General features: G+C 37.5%; 1 protein-coding gene across 1 annotated transcript in view; it reads left to right on the forward strand.

Annotated features, from left to right (window-relative positions):
- Positions 1 to 7,380, forward strand: part of TGFBRAP1 (transforming growth factor, beta receptor associated protein 1) — a 28,108-nt gene extending 20,728 nt beyond the window's left edge. The window contains exons 6-11 of the mRNA XM_010183666.1: positions 876 to 933; positions 2,286 to 2,429; positions 3,207 to 3,353; positions 4,667 to 4,826; positions 6,060 to 6,493; positions 7,192 to 7,380. Of these exons, the coding sequence (XP_010181968.1) occupies positions 876 to 933; positions 2,286 to 2,429; positions 3,207 to 3,353; positions 4,667 to 4,826; positions 6,060 to 6,493; positions 7,192 to 7,380 (1,132 nt within the window). The remainder of the gene's footprint in view (positions 1 to 875; positions 934 to 2,285; positions 2,430 to 3,206; positions 3,354 to 4,666; positions 4,827 to 6,059; positions 6,494 to 7,191) is intronic.
- The last annotated feature ends 3,157 nt before the right edge of the window (positions 7,381 to 10,537 follow it).

Raw genomic sequence — 10,537 nt, forward strand, 5'->3', positions numbered from 1 at the left:
GAACTGCATACTTTCTGTACTCCCACTAAGTAACCAAAAGGCAGTTGCTTAAGATGACTGCAAATGAGTTCAAATTAGAAATACCAGCAGGTGGAGAATTGACTGTCATTAAGCAGGAAACACTGGATAGTGCATGTGTAAAATACAAACTGTAGATGTGGGTAGTGTCTCTGTCTTTGATTTAATTTCTTTAATCTTTAAACTGTGTGGTGCAGTAGTAGCAAATACAGTGGTGAGGAGGTGTCTTTAATTGTGGTTAGATTTAGGGTAGTTTCATTTATTTCACGTTTTGTTAAATCTCTTTGGTATATATGGTTTGTATGGCAAACTTTTGCAAATGTGGATGGTAGAATGTTGTTCCATGAGAACAACCACTACAGAACTTTAGCTGTATTTTTATTACAGTACACAAAATCCCCTCTGTAATGGCACTGTAAAAAGCTCTTCCTGGCCTGACCTGATTTCATGCTGCGGTAAAGAAACAGATGTTTTTGATAGTAAAACAGAGTTTTAAGTAAAAGCATCATAAAAATTTGATTTCATGACACCTGATTAACCATTGGAGGAATATTTATTATTTGGAGCTGTGTGTTAAGTCTATATAAAATTCAGAGAACAACAGGGGAATCATCTCTAATTTGACATGCATACTTGTGTGTTGGAGCTGAAACTGCCTTAGAGACAGGAGATAGACACATTTCTAGGACAGAACTTCTCTCCTTTGATTCTGAAAAGGAGCCCACTGTTCAAGTGTAGACATAGTTGTGTACATGTCACCATAAGCAATTATTTCTTATATTCTGTGCTAATCAAACAATAATGAAATTGGTAGGAAAGATCTAGTGATTTTAATATTATTTTCTCTTTCCATGCAGGTATTTTGCCCTTGGTCTCCTTTATCACTACAATGGTCAGGATGCTGCAGCACTTCAGGTTGGAATAAAGCTTTTAGTGTCATCTGTAAACCATTGCAAAATATCAGTTTTCCTCTGAAATAAAAATTGAGGTGCTAATTTATCTGTTTGAAAAGTAACAATGTGTGTATATATGAGAAACTTTTATGTTAAGACTTCCTTGAATAAATTGATATGCTAGATGGGAAAAAAAAGCAAACTGAAGAGCTTACTGAATATGATGTCAATTCAGATGTTTGTATGCTATTTTTAAGCAAAACTGTGCATACCAGAACATATGTCTGTACTCCTAAAAGATGGACAGAAGTGCTAAAATAATCAAGAGATTGCCTAAAAAGGTGTCTGAGGGACTTCAGGAACATATCCTGTGCTGGTTAGTCTGTGTACACACAGCAAAGCAGTGTTGTAATCTCATGACAGACACTGACAGTAACTGAGAGTTTATTTCCTTATCTGGTGAAGGACAGTGAACACATTCTGCAGGATATGTGGGTTTCAGCTGTGTTAGTTATCCCTTTAGGGGCACCACCCCCCCTTCTGATGTCACTGAGACTGGCAGTGGTCTGTAGACTGCAAACTAAACAAATTTGCTACTCCTGTCTGCGAAACTTCATCTAGAAAAATTAGTATATTCTTGATCAATAAATAGCATGTATGTCTCAGACCATATCCAATACCTTAGATAGTTTGCCTTACTGTGTGGCTTTTTGAGTATGTTAATCACAGAAACACTGTCAAATGCATTCAAGACAGTTACGTGAACAGTAGTTTCCTGAGCAGAAAACCAGTAAGGACACCACCAGTATGTACATTTGTCATGTGCAAGATGTTTTTCTTTGTTTTAAGGAACAAGGTTTATTGCTAAGCTGATCTGCTAGATGTGGCACCTTTTAATTCCAATTATAATCTACATAAAAATAATCTCATGTGACACTTAAAATTCTTCTGTCAAAATTAAAGAGGAGCAAAAAAATGAGGTTTTCTTCTTAATTACTTGTATAATTTGTTTTTAATCTTACACACATGAAAAGTATATAAAGCATTGGAAAAAAGGACTTTTTATAAAAGCTATCTTGGTGATTAGTGTGCCTCCCCTTGAAGTATTCAGCCAATCATTCTCAGAATAAGAACCCACATGATACAGGGTCTGAATTAGTTGAATATGGCCGGTGCAAGAAAAGCCTGTGATGGAGATGAGGCATAAATTTAGTGACCAGTGAGGTATGTTGCAACTGGTGTTCCTAGGAGCTCTTTCTAATTCCACAAATACCAGTAGCTAATACTAAGTGTTGTGGTAGCTCACATAAATTTTGAGTTGCAAGAGCTAGTACATGTTTTAAGCACTTTATTCTGTGTGTGTTTTTGTTGCAGCTATGGGTGAAAATAGTTGATGGAGACATTCAAGATTCTACACGCGCAGATCTCTATGAATATATAGTAGACTTCCTCACATTCTGCTCTGACCAAGAACTAGTGTGGAAATACTCTGAATGGGTTTTACAAAAAAATGAAGAGGTTTGTGATCGTTGAACTTTTCACAGAACATCATATATAGAAGATGTTTCCCTGCAGAGGTGTTTGGGTGTTTGTTAATGTTGTTCCATATTGATGGCTAAAATAAATTTTAAAATCACCTAGCAGGTTAACTGTTGCTGTTGTTTCTTTTTTAAAAGGCTTCCAAGGACCTGTAATATTTGTGTACATTGGGACATGGAATAAATAACCTCCACTCAAGACAAAATCCCATTGCCACAAGAATTAATTTAATCCACCAAAATTAAAAGAAAAAGATTGTAACATCCATTAGTGTGGTGTGCTGTTAAATGGGATGCTTGATGCTGTATCAGACAGTCTGGGCTGTTGGAACTTGTCACTGCCTAATTTGTATTAATTTAAAGCTCATGTAATGAGCTTTACATGTAATGACAGATTTCTAAACTTTTGGTTATTATAGAAATATATGTGTATATCATCACATTTTATAAGGCTGTAAACATTCTGGTTTCTAACTTTCTTGCTGTAAAGGCTGAAGTCTCTTGCTCTGCTGTTATGCAGATCTGTTAAATACTTTTTGTGGCTGGTGGAGGTTGTGCCCAACACAAGGTTTTAGGCTGTACAACATGCAGACTACGAATTGAGGTAATGGAAGTAGGAGTGAGTGAGATCAGTGTGTTGTTTATCTTCCTGAATAATGTACTAACTAATCTAATAGTGCTATTAGGTAAGTATTTAAAACAAAAGGTTAATTAAATGGTTGACACTGAGTTCCTAAATGCAGTTAACTCTTTCCAGGTTGGCATACAGATTTTCACCAAAAGGCCTTTGGAAGAACAGGAGAAAAACAACATCAACGCAGATGATGTTATCAGTTGCCTTAAGAAATACCCTAAAGCACATGTTAAATATCTAGAACATCTAGTATTGGAAAGAAAAATAGAGGTGAGTCCTACAAGAATAGTAAAAATGGGCGTAGAATTCAGAATGCAGACTTTAAGAATGCAGAACAACTCTGAAAAAAGTCAAAGTCTAGAAGAAGTAAGCATAATTTGAAGGCTTTCAAATGTACTCAGAGTAGTAAAGGAGTAGTTTTAAGATTAAAGTAGGAGATGAGAAGCAGATATCTACATTATTTTTAACTTTTAAACTCTTGTGATGGTAAGACTGTTGTTTACCTCCCCTCAGAGGTTGGTTGGTTGGTTTTTACATCTGATTATTGCATTCTTTTCTGTTTTACCGATGAGGGTTTGGTAAGATCACAGAAAGATGGTTGAGCAACTGCTAATCCTATTGTACTGTGGCAGCAATATACCGAAATTGCCAACTCAGTGTTTTACATGTAGCTATGTTTTATTCTGTCCTTCTGGAGAGATTTGAGCAACTAATGATAGAATTAAACCATCCATCTCTCACTGTAGAATGCCAAACCACTGTAGTTGTTGAATGTCCAAAAGATGTGTTCACAAGTCGTAAGTGTCAGTATATTCTACCCTTGGATTTTTAAGCACAATACAAAAGCATCCAAATGTTATGGTACTTGGATATGAGACATTTAAAGCACAGAAGAAATTACTTTAGCCTGCAGATAAAGCCAGAAAATGAACATTGACAGAACTCGTCAGAACTGATGACCAGTTCACTAATTCTTCAAATACAAATGCTAGATCCATGGTTTCCCTCTTTTATTCTTGCACATACATCAAGATGCGTGCCTTCAGAGTGCTTGTCTACCTCTGGTGGCTTTCTCAAATTGTACTGCAGAAATAAGGAAGGTCGGAGAACACACCTAAATATGAGGAAGAATTAATTAGATCAAAATTATTCATTTTTACCAGGGAAACAAAAGAAGACACTGTAGAGATCATACTTTTACTCAGAGGAGAGAGATCCACTTTATTGTGTTGACTTTCATTAGGTGAACTTTTGAAAGAAAGTAACTTTACGCAAGAAAAGCTATTTATAGACCTTGTTTATTTATGGTGAAGAGTGGTTTAGGAATAACATGTTTCATACCTATATTTTGGAGATACCTTTATTAATGATATAGAGAATACCATATTACAAGTATAGTGTATTTTGTGAAACTGGTCTGAATAAGTTGTCTGTCTGCATGAACAAAACACTCTGATTAATTCGAGTTTAATAAATTAGTTAAAATACTTATCTATGTAATTACATAAATATTCATCACTGTTATTGGTGGGAGCAGGGGTTGTCTTTGTAAACTGAGCTAACATCATTCTTTTCATCTGTAGAAAGAAAAGTACCATACTCATCTAGCTGTCTTGTACTTGGAGGCCATACTTCAGCTAAAATCTGTGACCACAGCTAACTGTACAGAAACCACTGAGCTGCTGTTGAAACTACGCAGTCTTCTTCAGAAATCTGATCTTTATAGAATTCACTTTATTTTGGGTAAGACACATGCTGTCCATTAGAAGTCAGTTCCATATGTTGGTTCCATCAAGAAACAAACAAAACAAAAAGTCCTCATAAAGACAGAAAACCAAAAGATCTGAGGTTTCTAGGTGTATTTGGTTGATAGGCTTACCATATGTAAGACATACTTCTTACTGTTGCTATAAGGCAAGCAACAGCTGAGCTGTATATTTTCTTGGCCAGTGCATATAATGGCTTTTTTTTAATGTGCCTTCCAGTGGATGAAAGGGAAATGACTTGTTATTGTACTGGAAGACATGAAATGTTTTTCTGAAATTCAGTGGAAAAATCCAGTGCATGTGGAAATGAAAACAGCTGAGTAGCAACTAAAATAATTTACCAATGTTCAATGGCCCCTTTCCTTTACAGTCAGCAAAACGTTATATGATGGATAATGTACAAGTATAACAGTCATTGAAACTCTTGCTCGTTTTCATATTTTAATTTTTAAACAAATTTTTAAGGTGAAGAGTTACAAAGTGGATTATTATCTTGAAATCCCTGTAGTCCAAAACACATGACAGTTCTTACCTTACACAAATCATCCATGCTAGTGTGTTCCTCCTTGATAAACAAAAATATTCTGGGGAGATCAGCATTGCATTTTCATTCCTTTTGCAGAGGTCTATGCCAAATATTTGTCACCTTTACAGTAATTAGAGGATGTTTTACTTTATCTTGAAATGCCAAATGAACTTGCCATTTCCCCTCACTGTTGCTGACACTTTAGCTTTCAAATGTCAGACTGGGTCAAGGGTTTGTAGTGTCCTTTTCTTAGAGAAGTACTATGTGATCTTTATTGTCTTTTATGGAGTTCAAGCTATTCTGTAATTTTCTATAATATTTTGACAAGCAGAGGTTAAAAATATTGCGGCTTCATCGTCCAGTTTATTGTACATGGTAGCAGTGTGCACAGAAATGTGCAAGACTGACATGCTAGAATTTAAAACCTGTCAGTGATGCTTGTTTTACCACCTGTTACTTAGTAATTTCTTTTTCCTGTATTTTGTGGTCCTCTTTTGTTAGAGCTGTATTTCCATGCATCTAGGCATTTTAGTACTTACAGACATCTGTCCTCTTTATAGCTGCCAGCACCTCTGCAAAAAATAACAGGACTTGAGTTCTTGAGGCCTGTTTGCTTTGACTCTGGAAGAGGAAGTAGTTTTCTTCTCCACTGAGCAAATATCACCTTGTTTCCTCATTTAACAGACAAAATCCAGGGCACAGACCTTCATATGGAAAGTGCAATTTTATATGGAAAACTAGAAGAACACGAGAAGGCTTTGCACATCCTCGTCCACGAGTTAAAGGACTTCCATGCTGCTGAAGAATACTGTGTGTGGAACTCTGAGAGCAGAGACCTGCAGTACAGACGGAGGCTTTTCCACATGCTGCTGTCAGTGTATCTAAATCCAGGCACCTCGGACTGTGCTCTGGTCGTGGCTGCTGTGGATCTCTTGAATAACCACGCTGCTGAATTTGATGCGGCTCGGGTTTTGCAGCTGGTACCTGACAGCTGGTCAGTGCAGCTCCTCTCCCCCTTCCTGGCCGGAGCAGTGAGGCAAAGTATTCATACAAAAAGAATGACTCAGGCTGCACTTGGGCTAGCACAAGCTGAGAATTTAATCTACAAGTACGAGAAGGTAGGTGGTTTGCTTTGTATTGTGGTTTGCTTTGTATTGTGTTTGGGGCTTTTTTAATAGAGGCACTTTGAAGCTTTACCATTCATTTCTTTAATATAAAGTAATAGGAAGGAGTTTGGAGAATGAGGACAAGGTTGTCTTCCTGTCCTTGGCAATTTTACTTGCTTCATTCATTAGGTTTTTTGGTTTTGTTTTGGTTTTTTTTGCCATGACTACTAGATTCAAAATTAATTTTATGCTTTCTCTGTAAAACAAAAGGGAAGGTGGGAGCCTTGAAATAGGAAAAATTTTGTGAAATTCTGGGTTGAATGAAAGTGAATCTGGGATTTACAGATTAACGAAGTTCTTGCAGAAACTTTAACAGATGAGTTAAGTTTTTCACTAGGATGTAGACCTGTCAGAATTTGCAAAAAAGTTTACCCAGAATTTAGTATTAATTGAAGCTTGTTAGTAGCTTTCGTTAGTGGTAGCTTCACTTGTGAAGCTGTCTTCTGTTCCTAGCTAGAGCTGTGTTGCTTAAAGCTTCCAGCAGATCCTTAAATCTGCTTTAAAAATTGACTATATGTCCAGCAGAATCTGACCTACTCCCTCTGTGTCACTGACCAGGTTTATCCACTTGGTGCAGTTAAAATTATAGGCCTCCTAATTTCCCTTCTTTTCTTGTTAGATACATGTTTGGATTTCTTTTTTCTCTTTAGGTTAAACAAAAAGGAGCCCCAATCCTTCTTTCGGACAAAAAGGTCTGTCAGGTGTGCCAAAATCCTTTCTGCGAGCCTGTATTTGTAAGATACCCAAATGGGGGTATGGTCCACACACACTGTGCTGCAAACAGGCATCTGAATTCAAACATGATTCCTCACTCTTCCAGCTCCAGCAATCAGACTTGAAATATGTTCCCGTCCCACAGGTTCCCATGACTTATACCCCGTTGGAAGTGGGCTGGAAAAAAGAACAAAGTGCCGCTGCTTTAGGTATCAATCGAGGTGAACACTTTGGGTTAATGGGAAGACTTCCAGTAAATATGAAATATCGCCACTTATCTTTTTGATTTCTAATGAATGTAGATAGAGAAGAAAATTCACTACTGGAATTGGAGAGGTGCAAATATAGGCTCTTCTGTATATAGTAATAAACAGTTAAAGAAAATGAGCCTTTTCCTCACAATAAGGATGAATGTTATGGAGACAAGGCAAGCAGTTGTTTTAAGAAATGTTACTTTGCACTGAATATGGTGTTGATAAATTTGTAGAGGTGGAGATGGCATCGATTATAGTTGGAATTCTCGGAGCATTATGTGACAAGACTGGCATCATGCAGCTTACTATCCAGACAAAGATGTGTATTGGTTATAATGTTTGCTGCAGCATGACCTCTTTAGGGCTGGATTCTCTTCCCTGGGATCACATGAACTTGGTTTTTGCTCTACAAATTGTTGGCTTTTGATGCACTTTTTTAGTACCTTTCCTCCCCCTCCCCTCTGCTGTATAGAATTTAAATGTAAGCACTGGTCCATTAGGTTTCTACTCTTACAGTTACTGTAATAAACTTGAGTGGAAACCGATAGCCTCAGTCACACAGCTGTGCTTGGAAGGAAAAAACAAAAACACAAGGTCAGATTGTCTGGTCAGACTGCAGTCACTTTTATATGGGGGAAGATACCTTAACTTTAATATTGATTTATTTATTAATATGCAAATATACTGTACATACAGTTGAATAAATTGATCTTATATCATTCTAGAGTTTCTGTGGAGGATAAAGATGTAGCTGATACTTCAATGTACAGGTTATGTGCTAAATGTTTGCTATAACATAACTTTGGCAGATGGGAACTCCTCAAGCATCGGTTTTTGTACTTGTGGGTGACTTTGTGCAATCAAAATCATGGAAAGAAGGTATAATTGGGAAGAAATCTACAAAGGTGCGCTACAGGGGTACTGGATTTGTTACATTCTACAAAACATGCTGTGAACTAAAGTTTTTCAAGTAACAAAGCCTTTACTAAACTGCCCTGATGAGTATTCACGTTGCTATTTAACCATTTTGAAGTAAAGCAGCATTTTAAAAGAAGCAGCTTTCCACAGGAGCGGTCCAGAAATGACGACTTTAAATAAAAGTGAATTATTTCAAAGTCAAAGCATTTCTTTTAATTCTCTAAAGCTCTCATAAACACCAAACTTACTGGCCAGCATGCAGTGGAGTTAGTCTGGTTGCTCAGTGTTTCAGCGTCCCAAATTAGAGTGGAGACTTCCAGCAAAGTGGGATGTTCAGGTACCTTCTAGATCCAGTCTCAGCAGAGGTCTCCTGACAGGGAAAGGCTGGCCTCTGAAACATCTCTGTAAGCAGGGAAGGCCAACCAGACTACATCTAGAGGGGGAAAAAATACTCATTTCTTTGTCTTTGAAGCAAAAGACCTTTGGATCTTTTTCCATCCTGAGTTTGAAATTGGAAAAATAGAGCTGTTGTGTTGGGTTTTAAAAAATAAACAAAATCCAAGTAAGGAATTTTGTATGATTTTCTACTAAGACATATAAGTCACATTCAGTGAAAGGCACCTTCAAAAAAGACAAATGTGAGCATTCCTGACTTAATTCTGGCATGAGCAGATTCTTCTGTATCTTGTGTTCGTGCTTTTCAAGCATTGTGTATACAACAATACAATACAACTGGCAATGACGACACAGGCAGATTTGTAGTTCCCTCTCCTCAAAATACTTGCTGATAGAGAGGAAGTGATTTTACAAAGATCTGATAAGCCTTTTGCATACAGCAGCATGCAATTCAAAGAAATTCTTGCTTTTGCTGCAAGCGTCCTGAGTATGCGCTTTGTTCCTATCTAATAAGGAGGTGCTGAAACAAACACCACTCTCCATGATCAGGTCTGATTCTGACCACTAAGTAGTGATGAACTTGGTGTTGTCAACTCATGTTGCAAAGGAATAGAGATCACATCTGTCCAGACCACAGGGAAGTTCTTAATTGTTATTGCATGAAAAGGGATGGCTGTCAAGTATTAAACAATTCTTTATTAATAATCAATATTTTTTCAGATTTGTACTTTGGCTAAAGTGCAGCAGTAACAATAATTGTACTTAATAATACAAGGAACAACACAAGATACCATATTTGCAGTCATAGATGACCAAAAAGGTGATTAAATATTTAAGTAAGTCTTTTAGCCTTTCAGAAATGTGGACTGAAGAAATATTGGCATTTGATTCATGCATTGTTAGCAGTTTCTTTGTTATATTTTTTAATAGAGCTCATTTGGATGAATTCATCTGGAAGTCCCATGGTAACAAAAAGAAAAAGCAGAAAACACAGTGTGAGGCTGAGGTAGAGCAAGAGCTCAGCAGGGAGGTGGGCAGTGGAGGATGCTCTTCCAGTCTGTGTACCTGCTTGAGCAATTGAGATAATACTTGGCCAGAGAAGACGACAGCCTGCTTCAGAGTGGTGCGTGATATTATATCACCTGTGTTATATCACCAGGAAATTGATGGAAGGTGTCTGCATTGAAATTCCCTTAGGTATAGGTAGGACAACTGCAGCACCCCATGGGTAAGAACTTCACAGTGGAGGATCAGAGTCCCTTCCTCCTTTTGTTTTGGCACTGCCACTTTGCTGGTGCTTGTTTCATGTACCTGAATGCCTGGGACAGCGTTGGCATTGGGGTAAGTTCTGGTGTGGCTGCAGCAGCAAGGAGGGGATGGATAGTAGCCTGGTTAATGATTGCTGACTGGATACATGAATGAGGAGAGGTAGCAAAGAGGAGTATTTCTTTGACCATCCTTCTAGTTTGGAAATCAAATGGGTCCTGGGAGTTTAAACTTGATACAATCTTTCTCTCTCCAGTTGGGGAATATGGTGTCTTAGCCCTGCCCTTGGAGAGAGGAGGTTCTCTCAGAATATTTCTTCTTAATTTAGCTCTTGTGAAATTATCTGCGTTTGTAATTAATCTCTCTCACTGTTTTTTGTTTGGTTTGGTTTTTTTTCCAATGAGTCTCCTCCAACTTTGTATGTGTGGAAACAAAAACAGTAGCACAG

Source organism: Mesitornis unicolor, unplaced genomic scaffold, assembly GCF_000695765.1.
Source record: "Mesitornis unicolor isolate BGI_N332 unplaced genomic scaffold, ASM69576v1 scaffold11304, whole genome shotgun sequence".
In the NCBI taxonomy this organism is placed as follows: Eukaryota; Metazoa; Chordata; class Aves; order Mesitornithiformes; family Mesitornithidae; genus Mesitornis; species Mesitornis unicolor.